The 18,176-nt window shown below is 41.5% G+C and overlaps 1 protein-coding gene across 1 annotated transcript in view; it reads right to left on the reverse strand.

Moving 5' to 3' along the window:
- Nucleotides 1–18,176, reverse strand: part of lrrc7 (leucine rich repeat containing 7) — a 256,525-nt gene that overhangs the window by 125,414 nt on the left and 112,935 nt on the right. Inside the window, exons 8-10 of the mRNA XM_080196575.1 lie at nucleotides 15,661–15,805; nucleotides 6,498–6,570; nucleotides 4,005–4,134 (exon numbers count right to left, since the gene is read on the reverse strand). Coding sequence (XP_080052701.1) covers nucleotides 4,005–4,134; nucleotides 6,498–6,570; nucleotides 15,661–15,805 — 348 coding nt within the window. The remainder of the gene's footprint in view (nucleotides 1–4,004; nucleotides 4,135–6,497; nucleotides 6,571–15,660; nucleotides 15,806–18,176) is intronic.

Genomic DNA, 18,176 nt, shown 5'->3' on the forward strand with positions numbered 1-18,176 from the left:
ATTAGTAGCGTAGCCAATTCCCAAACATGACATTGCTATCATACAGGAATAATAACAGAGGGACATCTACAAAATGAGGGAGAAAAGTTGAGTGCAAATTCTTCCCAGGTTCAACCTATGCATTGTTAAGGACCCCATTATAGAATGGAACTAACAGAAACCTAGATTCGCATTGTCTGCGTGTAATTACTATAGGCACACAAAACAAACAATGCACGCTTGTGATTGCTTTATTATTATTAGAAAAGCCTAACTTCCCACCAATCTCAAATATTCATTTCTGATTTTTTTTGTTTTAGATATTTTAGTTTCTTTTGAATTTTAAAATCCTGCAGATTTTTGTGCTTGACTTTAAGAGCTTTTAAAGTTATTTTCATCAGAGGAGAAAAGACTGAGGGGGAACCTGATTGCAGAGTACAAAATTATGAGGAACATAGATAGAGTAGAAAGGTAGAAACCTTTCCTCTTAGTAAAGGGTTCAATAACCAGGGGATGTAGATTTAAGGTAATGGGCAGGAAATTTAGAGGGCATTTGAGGAAAAGGCTTTTCAAATAGAGAGTGGTGGGAATCTGGAACTCACTATCTGAGGAGGTAAAGAAGAATTTAGATGAGCACTTCAAAAGCCATAACATACAAAGCTATGGACCTAGTGCATAAAATGGGATTAGAATAGATAGATGTTTGATGGCCAGCACAGATACAGTGGGCCGATGGTCCTATTTTTGTGCTGTAACACTCTATGATTGTGACAATTATTATTTAGGAGAGCCAATTCTTGTTTATTGGATATTACAGGCCTGACTGTTTTAGGGAGGCTTTAGGTTGCTAGAATTTTAAAGATTTGCCACTATATATGCAAAACATACCATGATAATGTATACATTTAATGAGAAACATCTAAGTGAAGGGCGAACACTATTGTGCACAAGGCCTTCAAGTTGAACATAAAGGATAGGAGTTAGGAGCATATTCAGCCTTCAAGTTTACAGATTAGATAAGTCAAGAGAAGAGGAAGAAGGAAGATAGATTTGCATTTATACCATGCTTTTCATGGGTCGGATGCCCCGAAATGCTTTCCAGGCTATAAAATACATCTGAAGTTCATCACTGCCGTGATGTACAAAATTGCAGCAGCCAATTTGTGCACACCAATCTCCCACAAACAGCAAAGCATTAATGTTCTTTTGTGATATTGATCGAAGGATAAATATTGAGCATGACACCAGGGATAACTCCATTAATCTTTTTTGAAATAGTGCCATGGGATCTTTTACATCCACTCAAACAGGTAGATGGAATGTTGTTTTAACATCGCATCTAAAAGATGACACCATCAGCAGCGTAACACTACCTTAGGGCTGTGTTGCAGTATCATCCTTGATATTCAAGACTAAGAGGATGGAAGTCTGAAGATTTTTTGAAACTGTGAAAGGATGAGTAAGAATATTAAATAAAGCTAACTGCAAAGACATGAGGGAGGAGCTGGCCAGCTGGTTGTAAAGGAAGCCTAGCAGGGAAAACAGTGGAGCAGTAGTGGCAGGAGTTTTTGAGAGTTATTTGGGAAGCACAACAGAAATTCATCCCTAGGAGGAGCAAACATGCTAAGGGAAGGACGAAGCATTCATTGCTGATGAGGGAAGTCAAGGACAGGATAAAAGCAAAACAAAAAGCATACAAAGTGGCAAGGATTAGTGGGAAGCCAGAAGATTGGGAAGCATTTAAAAGCGAACAGAGGACAACTAAAAAAGCAATAAGGGGGTAGAAGATGAAATGTGAGTGTAAGCTAGCTAGCAATATAAAAGAAGATAGGAAGAGTTTTTTTCAATATATAAAAGATAATAGAGGCAAAAATAGCCATTGGATCACTGGAAAATGAGGCTGGAGAAATAATAATAGGAAACAAAGCAATGGCAAAGAAACTGAATAGTTACTTTGCATCAATTTTCACGGTGGAAGACACTAGTGGGATGCCAGAGCTCCAGGCGAGTCAGGGGCACAGGAGAGTGTGGTGGCCATCACTAAGGAGAAGGTTCTGGGGAAACTGAAAAGTCTGAAGGTGGATAAATCACCTGGACCAGATGGACAACACCCCAGGGTTCTAAAAGGGATAGGTGAGGAAATTGTGGAGGCATTGATGGTGATCTTTCAGGAATCACTGGAGGCAGGGAGGATATCAGAGGACTGTAAAGTAGCTAATATAACACCAATGTTTAAGAAAGAAGGGAGGCAGCTGACTGGAAATTATAAGCTGGTTAGCCTAACTTCAGTCATTGGCAAGATTTTGGAGTGCATTATTAAAAATGAGATCACAGGGTACTTGGAAGTATGATAAAGTCAGCATGGCTTTGTCAAGGGGAGGTCATGTCTGACAAATCTGTTAGAATTCTTTGAAGAATTTGAATAAGGAAGTTAGATAAAGCAGAGGAATGGGCGTGATTTATTTAGATTTCCAGAAGGCCTTTGATAAGGTGCTGCATAGGAGATCATTAAATAGTCTGTTAAGTGCCCATGGTGTTAAAGGTAAGATCGGGGCATAGACAGAGAATTGGTTGACTGGCAGAAGGCAGAGAGTCGGGATAAAGAGGTCTTTCTCAGGATGTCAGCCGGTGACTAGTGGTGTGCCTCAGGGGTCAGTGCTGGGACCATAACTTTTAACAATATACATTAATAATTTGGAGGAAGGAACTGAAGGCATAGTTGCTAAGTTTGCAGATGATACAAAGATATGTAGAAGGACAGGTAGTATTGAGGAAGCAGGGGGACTACAGAAGGACTTGGACAGGTTAGGAGAGTGGACAAAAAAGTGGCAATGGAATGCAACGTGGAAAAGTGTGAGCTTATGCACTTTGGAAGGAGGAATGGAGGAATAGACTATTTTCTAAATGGGAAAATGCTTAGGAAATCAGAAACACAAAGGGACTTGGGAGTCCTTGTTCAAGATTCTCTTAAGGTTAACGTGCAGGTTCAATTGGCCATTAGGAAGGCAAATGCAATGTTAGCATTCATGTCGAGAGGGATAGAATACAAGGGCATTGATGTACTTCTGAAGCTGTCTAAGGCTCTGATCAGACCCCATTTGGAGTACTGTGAGCAGTTCTGGGCCCCGTATCTAAGGAAGGATGTACTAGCCTTCAAAGGGTCCAGAGGAGTTCACAAGAATGATTCCTGGAATGAACTGCTTGGTGTATGAGGAATGGTTGACGACTCTGGGTCTATACTCATTGGAGTTAAAAAGGATGAGGGGAGATCTTACTGAAACTTACAGGATACTGCGAGGCCTGGATAGAGTGGATGTGGAGAGGATGTTTCCACCAGTAGGAAAAACTAGAACCAGAGGGCACAACCTCAGGGCTAAAGGGACATCCTTTAAAACAGAAATGAGGAGGAATTTATTCAGCCAGAGAGTGGTGAATCTGTGGGACTATTTGCCGCAGAAGGCTGTGGAGGCCAGGTCATTGAGTGTTTTTAAGACAGAGACAGATAGGTTCTTGATTAATAAGGGGATCAGAGGTTATGGGGAAAAGGCAGGAAAATGGAGATGAGAGAAAAAAAAATCAGCCATGATGGATTGGCAGAGGAGACATGATGGGCCAAGTGGCCTAATTTTGCTCCTATGTCTTATGGTCTTATAACAGGACATGATAAAAGGAAACTTACTTGTCTCTATAACTGACTAGAAATCAAGATGTAACATTAACCTTAAATACTTCAGGAATTGTGGGACTAAGATTCCACTTGATTGAAAAATTATAGGCTGTTGGTGCGTAATTTCTGACATGTGCCCCTAGATAATAGAAGGAATGTTAAAGCAGAAAATCATTGCTTGATTGAGCAGCTTTTCACCACAATAACAATTTAAACAATACTCTGTCAATTTTAATTTAGAATGCTTGTCAGATTTTTGAAAACAGTAGAAAGGATATGGTTCTTAAAGTTATTTTAAATTTAAGCTATATTTAATAATGATTTATTAAAAATGCACAGCCATACAAAGACAGCTCACCTCTCTGGGCAACTCTGTCAGGAAGTTTTCATCAACTGCCAAGGTTCGGAGGTTGTGCAGGTATCCAATGGTATGAGGAAGAGACTCAAGTTCATTACAACTACAGTCAAACTCCTCTAAGACAGAAAGACTGGTGCAGAGAAGAAAACATAGTTAATCTGCTTTTGGAGTCAAATGTTGGCTGCAAGGTCAAAATGATTGAGACACACAATTTAAGGCAAAAGGTTAGAGTTGCTGTTTTGAGTCCAGTTGGAATTATGGGTGGAAATTGAGCAAGTTTTAAAAAGTATATTTTTCTTAAACTTCTGAACACTTTTTGTATATTGCTTAGCATATAATCTGCAATGAAACAAATTAATTCGGCAGGGTTTTAAACGTGATTTTAAAAAAGAAAACTTGCTTTAAAAACAGTTTTTTGAAATATTTAATAGTTTTTAACTCAGTACAGTTTCTTAGTAAATAAAAAAAAATTGTAAGTTTTTAAAACATGCCTATTAATATCCTTGTGACCAAAAGAACCAGAAGAGCCTCATCAAAGTTCTGTAAATTAACATAAGTAGTGGAAACTTCCAGCAGTGATTAATTCACTCTGGCAACACACACATATTTGTTGGTCAGGTTAGATTCTAGTGCAATTTTTTTTAAGCTAGTGATACAGAAAATCGAGAAATTTGATTTGCAATTAATGTAACTTGCACTTGTGGTCCTGTGATTTTTTTTGCTTGGTTTAGCTGATATTGGATGAATGGTACTGAAAAAAGAGCACGCTAACAGAAAAATTTGATCCTTATCACAATTAATTTATTTCACTCAAATTTAAGTCATTTGCTAGAAATTTACAATGCTGGAATTACTCTGAGGGTGGGGGGAGAATGAATCTGAATAGCATGAAGAGGATTCTCTCCGAGAACCCGCCCACCCAACCTAGATGCAATTTTATGTTGGGACGGACAGGCCCTCAATAAAAGCCCATAAGCGCCTCAATCAGAAGACAGTTCTAGACAGGAGGCACAGAAACAGGGAGGTCTGGCCCTCCCTCCCCCACAGGCCTTCTCTATGCAGCCAAGATTGCCCCCTTCCTGACACCCCCAGGATAACCTACCCTCCCCAGGATTCCTAATACTTGCATGAATTGCCATTTCTAGAACACAGGCCAGGACTTTCCGTTTTCCATTCTTGTCAAGCAGGTTCAGCGATGGGGGCGGCAAATATTATGAGAAGGTCAAAGTTGCATTTCACGATGATGTAAAAGCAAGAAGTGATTGTCCCCTCCCCAACTTAGTGATGGGACAGGTTTAAAGTTGGGGACTTAACTGTAATCAATTAACATAAAAATGTCAGGTCTATATGCCTACAGCAAAAAAAGCCCAACCAAGGTGATACAATGCCAGAACGTTGTAAAGCATGACTGGTCCCAGAAGGCAAGTACCTCGTGAACAGTGCTTCTGAGGCGCTTGGAAGTGCATGCAGCATTCAGGGGGTTGATCGTGCCAGGGTCATGTCAGAGTAGTGCCAGCTTGTTGCCAGGAGTCACAAGGGGTGTCTGGGGAGGCAAGCTTGGTTCACCTAGGTGAAGATGGTTTCTTGGTTTGCTAGCTATGCAGCGGCCTTTTAAAATGGCAGCCAAATCTTCAAGATGCTGATTTGATGGTGGAATGGGTGAATCAGAGGCAGCTTGCCAGTGATACAAAATGGAACCCATAATTGCAATCTCCTTTCCCCCCCAAGTCCCAGGCTATATTGCAGAAATGGGCACCATGCCATCAGTGGCCTCAGTGCCATTTTTCTTGCTGTACATCGGCCTTTGCTGATATGAGAGAAAGTCTCACTCTCTGCCTCAGGCACAGTGCTGCAATACCTCTTCTGGCCACTCAGCTCTCTGCCTGGATGGGCTGGAGAGCTGTCAGTCAATTTGATTGGCTGACAACTCTCCAAGGCAGAACTTCCATCCTGTCACAGATGGAAGTCCCAGTTGCTGCCACTCAGAGCTCAATTGAGCATGAAATGGATGTGTTGCCTGCCAACTCTGAAGATGACCGGCGCCACATGCTCGCCATCCTGAAAATTCAGGCAATGGTTCTGGCTCTGCTTTTGTGGAACTAGGTATCAAATCTGAAGAATTGAGGAACACATTATCCATTCACAGTATTGATGTTGCAAAAAGACCTTAAATATTGGGGTTAAGTCATTTCCAGTGTGCAAAGATTTTATCCCAAGTCCATTCTTCATATATTCAGCAGGTCTAGCAGCATCTGTGGGAGGGAAATACTGTTAACATTACGAGTGGAATATGACACTTCTTTAGGAAAGAGGTATATTTGACTCAAAATGTTAACTTTGTTTGTCTCTCCACACTTGTGAGTATATCTAGTATCTTCTGTTTTTATTTCCCATTTCACAGCATCTGCAGTACTTTATTTTTATTTGCGCATCAGTAAGACATTTGTCCACTGGGTACCACAGCAGAGCCTGATCCTTTCATCATCTACTTACCCTCCAATTGCATTGGGTAAAATGTTAAGTTGATTGTCATCCACCTTCAATGTTGTAAGTTTTTTTAATATTCCTTGTGGACAAAAGAGATAACAATTCAGTAGCACAAAATTGGCAAATTCTTAAGTATGTACTAAATGCTTAACTGTCATTTCTACCAAGTGCACAATTGATTTTGTTCATATACATGTATGCAAATAATCAATATATACACACACATACATATCCATGTAAATTTGCACACAAATATAAAATATATTCTAAATAAAGTGGACCAATATGTACTGTTCTCACATTACTGTCTGCCGTGCATCAGAACTGTCATGCACCCACATCCACCTATTCTTTTACTATCCTATTGCAATCCATTTCAAGTGAAAGTTCAGGTTACAATTCAACTAAAATTGCAAGTCATTTTATTTCCGCTAATACAGTGAAGTACATGTGTGCTCAATGTATATTTTTGTAGTACATTCCCTTTATATCTATACATGGTATCTCCCTTTTATTCCCTAAACAGAGGTCTGTCTCAGTAACTCCTCAGTAAGAAAACAACATGGCTGATTGCTGCCTATCAATGCACACCTCTTGGGAAGGAAGTCATACGGTCTTGGCTCAAGAGCTAGCCCTACCATTATTGCTGACACAGCTAATAGTGTAAAGGCATATTTGTATTCCTGTCAAATGGGACATGATGCAGGACTTCGGTGTCAACCTAAGCAACATTACCAGTGCATAGTGGCTGAATGGGTATGAATTCTGGGCATGGGGCCATAGAGGATGAGTGAGTGCATATCTTGGAAAATGACCAAGAGGGGTGTTGGGTTGTTTGGGGGACATAATTCAACATAAGAGGCATGAGAGACCATAAGGGTTGGTTTGGAGGGGGCACAGCTTAGCATGGGGGCCAGGAGAGGCCATGGTATGGGTAAGTGGTTATGAGGTAGCAAAGATAGGGCACTGGGAGTGAATGGGAGCTGAGGGGGTGTGAGAGGTAAGAGCTGAAGGGCCTTTTGTTTTTTTTATAACAGGGACCAAGTTCCACAACACCTAAGTGTGCCTCTGCATCCAGCAGCTCCTGCTGCTTCCAAACATTTTCCCAGGTCGCTGGCCCAATTGCAGCCCACACCTGTCCACTACACCTCCACAAAGAAAGTTCCATCCTTGCAGTGTCATGACAATGGGTTACAGCCCCAAATTACTTATAGAACATAGAACATAGAACATTACAGTGCAGAACAGGCCCTTCGGCCCACGATGTTGCGCCGACCAATTAAGAGAAAAGCAATGACCCTCTAACCTAAACCAATCCCTTTCCATCCATAAACCTATCCATGGACCTCTTAAACGCCCCCAAACTAGGCGCATCTACAACTGCAGCAGGCAGGGCATTCCATTCCCCCACCACCCTCTGGGTAAAGAACCTACCTCTGACATCCGTCCTATAACTACCACCCCTTAATTTAAAGCTATGCCCCCTCATGCTAGCTTTCTCCATCCGAGGAAAAAGGCTATCACTGTCCACCCTATCTAAACCTCTAATCATCTTGTATGTTTCAATAAGGTCTCCTCTTAGCCGCCTTCTTTCCAACGAAAACAACCCCATGGACATATTTAAACCAACTGAGACTCTAAAGCAACCACTTGCTGGAGTTCCTATGTAGATAACACTAGACCAACTCGTCAAGAAAAGATGCAATATCACACCTTTTTCAGACTGAGACACTTCAAAAAAAGAGATGCAACGCAAAAAAACTTGACTGCAATCATCTCCAGTAGAGATAATGGAGACTGTTACTCTCTTAGCAGAAATCATCTCTTAAGAGTTATGTCCCAGACTGTGGACATGATGTGAGTTGAAAGAAAGCAGTTTCTGGGTAAAATACATGTTTTTTGTTCCCCCCTTTGTTAAGATACCAGAGCAGAAATCCTAAGGTATATAATGAAGCCTGACTAGACACCAACAATTTGTTATTTTGTCATTAATGTGAGAATATGATGTTTCACTCCAGGCACAATTCAACGGACAAACTAGGGAGCTTTAATCAAAACAAATTAATTAGCTTAACATTTAACAATTGAATAATACTTAAACACAACAAGTGCTCACTTATCCCTATGAATTTCAATTCAAGCAATAATTCCTCTATAGATTTAACCGTCCCTCTTTAAACTTAGTCAGCAAAACACAGGCCCACCTGCTTGTACTTAGTTTGCCAATTTTGGAGCTTTCAGAATAGCTCTAGAGAGAGAGAGACATGTCTTGCTTCTTTCAAACCATGCAGTAACTGCTTGTTTTAAAAATGAAAGAGAAACTGTTTTCCCTGCAAGCTTAGCTCTTCCCATTAAGCGCATAATTCTGTCCCTATCAATCAACCTAATTAAAACTCCACTCTGAAACCTCAGGGGAAACCTACGTAAATGCAAAGGTATTAGCTCAGCTTAAAACAAAACATTTCATGTACTTATCCTGTTCTTCCACCGACCAATTTAAAAGATTTCTTAGATAAGTCAACACTTTGGAAAACAGATCTTAATTCATGACACTGCAAGGATGGAACTTTCATTGTGGGGGTGTAATGGGCAGATGTGGGCTGCAGTTGGGCCAGCCAACCTAGGAAAATGTTTGGAGGCAGCAGGGGCTGCTGGATGCATGTGTGGAACTTGGTCCCTGTTATAATAAAAACAAAAGGCCTTTCAGCTCTTACCTCTCACACCCTCTCACCTCCCATGCACTCCCTGTGCCCTATCCTTGCCACCTCATAACCACTTACCAATACCATGGCCTCTCATAGCCCCCATGCTAAGCTATGCCCCCTCCAAGATATACATATATTTCTTAAAGGCACAATATCATTACATCCTTCCAGGAATGCACAGGAAAAGGGATTAAAAGCCAACTGCAACATTGGTCTCTGTGTGTTAGTTTGATTTTCTAGTCCCACAATGGTAGTGTGTGTTGTGAAGGTCACAGCTAAAAAGCTAGGTATCCCTGTGCAAGCAGGTTAAAAAAGCTTCTCTCTGATTGCTGGAAGCAAGTTACAGTTAAAAAGAAAACAGGACAATCATTTCAGTTAACCCAGTTAACCTGCAGAACAAAGAAGATCCAAACCAACTACTCATCTGCTGAAGTCAGCAACTTGGAAATACCCGACTTAACAGCCGCAACATTTCACCATATTTATTACTCAAGGCAAAGAGCAATTCACATATCTTTTATGTTTGGATTCACTTCTCATTTCAAATCTGTGTATAAATGTTGTGTTTTATCATTTTTCTTCTCATATTTTAAATAAACTCGCTCTTTCTTTAAGTCAAGAAAGCCTGGTTAAATTGGTTTCTTTTAAAACGTAAATAAATTTTGACTAGGACAAAGGATTTTTCAAAAAGTAACCTTGTGGTGTCCAACTGAAGTGGGTAGAATTAAGAATGGGTGCCAGTACAACTCCTCAACAGGGAGCATAACAATTTGGGGGTATCTTGTACAGACTGGTCTTAAAAGCAGGGCCTTTATTCCAAAGGGGGGAGGGGGAAGGGAGTTTGGAATTTTCCTGACTCATGCTGCCTATCTTAAGGATGAAAATCCAACCCCGTGTCTCAAAAAGCCTAACTGTACAAATCCATGCATATGCATTGTACAAGTAGCTAATGTTGGAAGAATGCATGATGAGCTTAACTTGTAAGATTTATATGGCATTACAAATATATTCTATTGCTGCAATAAAGTGGTCACTGCCACAAAAAAATGTGAAGGTGCATGTATCAAAGAACCGAAAGATTGCCTGTGTGCCTTATTGTCTCAATGAGGCACCACTAAAGCAAGAGTGAAAACAATGCATAGCAGCCCTGCAAATACTGCAAAAGCATCTCATAATCTCTACATAGAAAAATGATACTAAACCAACAGATGGCACTGTTTTAATAAGTTTTTTCTTTCAGTTTGTGTACCTCCCAACCAATTTATATTCACAGTTAGAATCAAAGAATGCTTACAGCAGAGAAGAATGCCATTCTGTCATGGTTGTGCTGGTTCTCTGCAAGAAAATTCGCAAAGTGCCACTCACCTATCTTTTTTCTCGTAATTTTATATTTTTGTTCCTTTTCAGATTATGATCTAATTCTCTTTTTGAAAGCAATGATTGAATCTGTCTTCAACACAGTTACAGACAATTGATTCCAGATCTGAATCATTCACTGGGTAAAAAGGATTTTCTTTTTGCCTAAATTGGTGGTCTCTTTTTTTAAAATTTGTTCATGCGAAGTGGGTGTAGCTAGCTGGGCCAGTATTCATGGCGCATCCCTGAGGACATTTAAAACTCATGTGGATCTGAAGACACATGTAGGCCTGATCAGGTAAGGACAACAGAGATCCTTTCCTAAAGGGAATGAGTGAGCCAGATAGGTTTTTACAACAAATGTCAGTGGTTTTATGGTCATCATTAGACATTTAATTCCAGATTTTTATTGAATTCAATTTCACCATCTAGCATGATGGTATTGGAACCTGGGTCCCCAGTGTATTATCTTGGATTTCAATGCCACTACACCATTGCCTCCCCCTACTCTCATTCCTTCCTACATTGGGAATAGTTTCTCTCTATTTACTCTGTACAGACCTCTCATGATTTTGAATATCTCTATCAAATCTTCTCCGGGGAATTATAGGCCGGTTAGTTTAACGTCTGTGGTAGGTAAAATGTTAGAATCCGTCATTAAGGAGGAAATTGCGAGGCATCTTGAAGGGAATTGCTTGATAGAGCAGACGCAGCACGGTTTCATTAAAGGGAAGTTGTGTCTGACAAATTTACTGGAGTTCTATGAGGATGTGTCTAGGGCAGTGGATAGAGGAGAGCCGGTGGATGTGGTCTTTCTGGATTTTCAGAAGGCGTTTGACAAAGTACCTCACAAGAGGTTATTGCAGAAGGTCGAGGGACATGGAGTTGGGGGTAGGGTGTTAGCTTGGATAGAGGATTGGTTGTCAAATAGGAGGCAGAGAGTGGGGGTCAACGGGTGCTATTCGGATTGGCGGATGGTGACTAGTGGAGTGCCCCAGGGGTCGGTGCTGGGGCCTCAGCTTTTTACCATTTATATAGATGATCTGGAGGAGGGAACCGAGTGTAGGGTGTCAAAATTTGCTGATGACACCAAGATTGGGGGAACGGCAAATTGTGCGGAGGGTGTGGAGAGTCTGCAGAAGGATCTAGATAGGCTGGGCGAATGGGCCAGGAAATGGCAGATGGAATTTAATGCTGGCAAGTGTGAGGTGGTCCACTTTGGTAGGAATAATGGTAGGAAAAACTACGTGGCGAAAAACTGCAGCAGGCGACGGTGCAGAGGGACATCGGGGTCCTTGTGCATGAGTCGCAAAAACCCAGCTTGCAGGTGCAGCAGGTGGTCAGGAAGGCGAATGGGATGCTGGCCTTCATCGCGAGGGGGATTGAATATAAAAGTAGGGAGGTCTTGCTGCAGCTGTATAGGGCATTGGTGAGGCCGCAGCTGGAGTACTGTGTGCAGTTTTGGGCGCCGCACCTGCGCAAAGATATTTTGGCCTTGGAGGGAGTGCAGAGGAGATTTACTAGGCTGATACCGGAGTTGAGGGGGTTGAGCTATGAGGAGAGGCTGAATAAACTAGGCTTGTACTCGTTAGAGTTCAGAAGAATGAGGGGAGATCTCATTGAGACGTATAAGATGATGAATGGGATGGATAGGACAGAGGTGGAGAGACTCTTCCCGTTCAAAAAAGACAGTAGGACTAGGGGGCACAGCCTCAAGATAAAGGGGGGGCGGTTTAGAACGGAGTTGAGGAGGAACTTCTTCACTCAAAGGGTGGTGAATCTCTGGAATTCTCTGCCCGTTGAAGTGGTGGAGGCTGCCTCGCTAAATATTTTTAAGACGCGGGTTGATGGGTTTTTGATAAGAGAGGGGATTAAGGGTTATGGGGAGAGGGCGGGAAAGTGGAACTGAGCCACGACAGATCAGCCATGATCTTATTGAATGGCGGGGCAGGCTCGAAGGGCTAGATGGCCTACTCCTGCTCCTATTTCTTATGTTCTTATGTTCTTAAAACAGTGCTAACTTCTCCAATGTATTTAGATAATTGAAGTTCTTTATCCCTGGGATTACTCTTATGAACCTGTTCTGCATCTTCGTTAATGCCTTCACATTCTTACTAAGGTGTGGGGCCCAGAACTGGATGCAATATTCCATTTGAGACCAAATCAGTGTTTTATATAGGTTCATCATAACTTCCTAGCTTTGGTACTCTATGTCCCTCTTTATAAAGCCCAGGATCCCATACGCTTTTTTAACTGCACTCTTAACCAGCCCTCACAACTTCAATAATTTGATCACAAATATCCACTTTTGCACACCATTTAAAATTGTACCCTTTATTTTATACAGCCTCTCCCCATTATTCCTACTAAAATAAATCACTTCACACTTCTCCGTTCCTCCAGTCTTTCCATTTCTCCAACCTGCTAATGTCCTTTTAATGTTCCTTATTTTCATCCTTACAAGCCGAAGGGCCTGTACTGCACTGTAATGTTCTATGTTCATTGTAACGATTCTATAAGTTACTTGCTCATTTGTTCCTCTACACCACATTCCCACTAGTTGATGGTTTGTAGAACACACTATACTGGGCCTGGAGTCACATGTGGGCCGGACTAGGTCAGGATGACAAATTTCCTTCTATAAAAGACATTATCAAACCAGATAGTTTTTACAATGGTTTTGTGGTCATCATTAGACTTTTATGGCAGAATTTTCCCGTCCCACCTGCCACATGAATTGTAGTGGGTGGGATACGGATCATGTAAAGTTCCATTGATCTCAGGTGGAATTTTCCAATCTTGGAACGAGTGCGGAAAGTAGCTTGCTGGGCTATTTCAGAGGGCATTTAAGAGTCAACTATTTTGCTCTGAGTCTGGACTCTGTCATCCAGGCGATTCTGGATTTGTTTGCCCTATTTTTTCCTCTTGTGGGAACATATCTTTGCAACTTTATTATTTCTTTGTTCCAACCAAATGGATTCTGTCCTTAATCTGGGACATCCTCTCTTTCCAGCACTATAATGTTCTCATTAATAAATAGTGCTACACTTCTCTGTTCCTATCTTCACTGAACATCTTATATTCAGGAATATTTAATTCCCAGTCCTGCCCTTCTTTGAGTCTCTTATAGTGTCCTCCTCCTCCTCTTTCAGCCACCGTGTATTAAAGAGGGTGTTGGCCAAAATTGACTTCCATTGGATTGGTCTCTGTTATAGATACAACATCATATTTCCACATGGTCATCTATGAATGTAACTCAACAGCCATATTTATCATACTCTAAACATTCACATACATGCATAGTTACCCTAATTTATTACATTCTGCCTTATTCAAACCCCACCTAATACCTTACTATTTCCTACTCTAATGCTCTTTGTCTCTCCCAATTCTCTGTGCAACATGGTGTTCCTCTCCAATATTACTCTGGGTTCTCACACCCCTGCCAAGTTAGTTTAAAACTTCTCCATCTTCTTGGATGAGGTGCTTTCATAGCATGTGCTCTGTGCACCTCCAAAAAAAAATCACATCACTGTGACAAATTGCTAAAATTATCCTGATTGCCTGCTTATTCATCTTAATTGTCTGATTTCTGCTTCTGTAAGAGGGGGACATCATACCCAAGAAACTGCCTCCAGAAAAATCATGCAGGGGCGGCAACAGGCTGGCTAACCAGCATGACATCTGCATGAAATGTTTATTATGACTGCCTTTAAATTTTCGTCCATGGGCAAATTCAGCCCATTGCCTTCAAGTTAATTGACAATGAGTCTCACAGATGACCACAAAACCAGGAGTAGACGGTTGCCACTCACTCCACCAAGTATGCTCTGCCGTTCAGTGAGATCATGACTGATCTTAAATAAAATCCACAACTCCACTTATAAAAGGAGTATTGACGGCCAGCATTCCATTTGCCTTCCCTACTACCTGCTGAACTTACATGCTAGCTTTTTAGAATTAATGCATGAGGACCACCACATCTCTCTGTGCTGCAGTTTTCTGCATCCTTTCTCCATTTAAATAATATAACTCTCTCTCTACCTGATGTTTTGCAGTTTCCACAGGTCAATGACTCTGAGCACAAGTTTCCTAAGCCACAACCACTTACTACTGACACGTTTACCGTGGATCACAATATTATTCAGGTGCTCTCGTATGGTTAGGTTCTTCACACAATTGCCACAAAAATACAAATGGAACTCTGACTGATTTTCCCCTCTTTAACAGCGTGGTGTGTGGCCAGCTCCATTGGCACCCCACTTGACGTTTACTGACCCATGTGCATTTATCTACTGAACCATTAGGAGAACTTCAAATACAGTTTTAGTGCACTCTTTGGACTGAATTAAATGCAGGCAATGGGTCTCACTTGCCCGTTGCAGAGCTCTGTCGCCTTCTTTGGGGAAGATACACCAAATTAAATTTCTCTCAGGCACTTAAGTGGCCAGGGCAGACTGTTCCTGGTATCAAGGACCTGGGGCAGTAAACCTGTCACTCCTGCTAAACACCCTGACAGTTGCCAAACAGAAGATGAAGCTGTCCATTGCAGCATGATCAACAGGGAGCAACCTAGGGCCTCTCTTGTTGATGGAGTGTGTGCGTGCCTTTTAGTAGGCCTTTCTCATATCCCCACATCCCAACTCCAAACTAGATATGGTTTGTTTCCCACGCTCCTTGAATGGCAACTGTATCAACTGCCACTGGTTCATGAAAGGCAGTGATATGAAGCCCTTGCATAGGCATTAATTGATCACTTAAGGGTCTCAATTAGCAGCATTGCAAGAAGGCCTTCCTGATGATTAAATGCCCCTACATTTCCAAACACACCTCAGGGAGGGTATTAAATTCCGTCCTTTAATTCAGCTAGGTTGCATTATTAAAAATGGATATTTGTGGTCATTCATGATTCCTTTTGTCATAACTGGAATACTTAAAGTTTTGCATTAGTGCATTATGAATAATTCTAAAAGAAAGCATAAATTTTTTAAAATGTATATTGTACCTATGAGTCATTCTCCTTTCCACTTCATTTTTTTAAAGAAAACAATCATGGACTCAAACTTGCACTGATTGAAATGAATACAGAATGGTAACATTCTTCTTACCTATGGAGTCGGGCAGCTGTTGCAGCATATTGGATGAAAGCAGGAGGTCCTCTAGGCCTTCGCATCCAGAAATATCTGACTCAATGGTTTCTATTCTGTTCTTTGACATATCCAAATATGTCAGATGTTTCAACTTTGCTAGAGGCTGAGAAATGCAAAAAAAATTTTTCACATCCCTTTAAAATTATTTTTCATTTTAGTTTCCTGACCGTGAAGGCCATGGATTTGCTAAATTCTGACATTCGATATGTCAACCAAATGCTAGTATTTGACTATGAACATAGATGTTAGGTGTCAAAATGTTACACTCAATCCACTCACGCATGTCTATACACTGGCATGTCCGAGACATGACAGTGTATAGTGACGAGCAGCAGGCACTGTGGGTGAGCTATTTGTGCTCCTAGCTCAAAGACATTGAGGCTATTTGTAGAATTCCTGTTGTTATTTTGCTTTACTTTGGCTTATGCTAAATTCTGCTGCCTGTTTCCTATCTGGAATCAAATGCCACTTGCACATCATCCCTGTTCTTGCTAATAACTCAACACCTCATTTAAAAAAAACCCTCTCAGTCAGAATACTGGGACTAATTATACTATTCTTTGGACTGTCCTTAGCAAAACCATCACCAACCTGGGATTATTTCTGGGAGCTGCTGAATTGCTTGTTCAATAATTGTGCTTTCTCTAGCCCGCTGCTAATTGTATATTAATTGGGAGTCAGTTGTGGAAGCGTATTAATGGGGCCCACCTGTCTCTCCTCAGCTACTGTGCCATACATTTACAAGGCTAAAGATGTGATTGCTTGTATTTGATGAGTTATGCCAGATGTAATGATGCACTTTTGTAGCCTTGTGAACACAAAAAGCATTTATTAATTAAGAATTGTACAGCAGCCTCCTAGCTCCCTACATGTCTCCTGCCTAAGAGGACTTGGGGTGATTCCCACTCAGAGTTCCAATTGGTCTCCCAAGCCAGGTAACCCCTATTCTGTTGAATTGCTCTTAAAGGGACAATTACCACAAATCATCACAATGTCTCTGCAAATAAATGCTTGGAAAAGTATAGAGGTTAGATTCCAGTGTTCTGTCCTTTACTGCCTGGCTTACGGCCAGAGAGCCAATTATTTTCAAGATTCCCTCTGCCCTAGCACCTCTCATTAGATTCTATCCTATCTCCCCTCCCGTCTGAGCTCATCTTATTCATGAGACCCACATTCTGCTCCTTCGATTGTATTGCCACTAATTTTTGACCAACCCACTTCACTCTCTGGCTTCCATGTTAGCTGATAATGATACCTGTTGTCTCTTCTCAGCTATTGTCCCCCTCTCCTTCAAATCCTTGGCCCCTCCAGACATGCAAACTACATCTCCATCTTCTACCTCTTCACCAAATTAAGTCCTTGAAAGTGTTGTTGTCTCCCAAATTCATGCCCATTTTTCCTGGAACACTATGTTTGAATCCCTCCAATCGGGGGCAGGATTTTCCAGCCATGTTTGCCCCAAGGCCGGAAATTCCAACCCCGAGACTAAAGGATCTTTGCATGGTCTGCCCCCACCTGCTATGATTCTCATGGCAGGCTTCAGGTGTCCGTTCCTGCTACAGTACTCAAACAGCTCTTACCTAAATCACAAATGACATGGCATGAAACTATCCCTGCTCATATTTCTCAACCTGTCAATAGTCTTCGACACAGTTGACCGCACCATCATCCTCCAACTCTTCTTCACTGTCGTCAGCTGGTTGGAACTGCTCTGATTACATTCTTATATGTCCAATCGCAGACAGTGAATTACTTGCAATGACTTCTCATCCTGTTGTTAAATTGGTACCTCTATTGCTCCCAAGGATCTATCATTGGCCCCCTCCTATTTCTCATCTACCTGTTGCCCCTTGGCAACAACATCTGAAAAAGCAGGGTAGGATTTAATAGCAGCTACAGAGGTTTTGCCCACTAGTTGGAAAACCAGCAAGGGCCCTATATTGCTTCTTTACAGAATGACCCCTAATTTGGTAAGTCTATCAAATTTCTTGCTATTTCCGCCTGTAACATTGCACGGCTTCACCTCTGTCTCAGCTCACCTTTTGTTGAAACCTTCATTCATGCCTTTGTTATCTCAAGACATGACTAATTCAACAATGCCATGGCAAGCTTCCCACATTCTACCCTCCCTGAACTTGGGGGTCATCAAAAGTTCTGCTGCCTGTGGACTGTACAAGTCTCATTCACCCATTAGTCCTGTACTAATTAACCTACTTTGGTGCCTGCTTTAATCAGTACCTTGATTTTAAAATTTCCATCCTCGTTTTCAAATCACTCCATGGCCTGCCCTCCCTTTCTCTATAATCAATTACAAACTGATGAAATCTCCGCCCTCCTCCAATTCTGACCTCAGAGGAGGCCATTCAGTCCTTCAAGCCTACTTCACCATTCATTTTGATCATAGTTGATCATCAAATCCAATATCCTGACACCCCCACCCTTCACTACCATGTCCCTTATTTCCTAATGTCCCA

Source organism: Carcharhinus amblyrhynchos, chromosome 9 (assembly GCF_965287045.1).
Source record: "Carcharhinus amblyrhynchos chromosome 9, sCarAmb.v2.hapA, whole genome shotgun sequence".
Taxonomy (NCBI): Eukaryota; Metazoa; Chordata; class Chondrichthyes; order Carcharhiniformes; family Carcharhinidae; genus Carcharhinus; species Carcharhinus amblyrhynchos.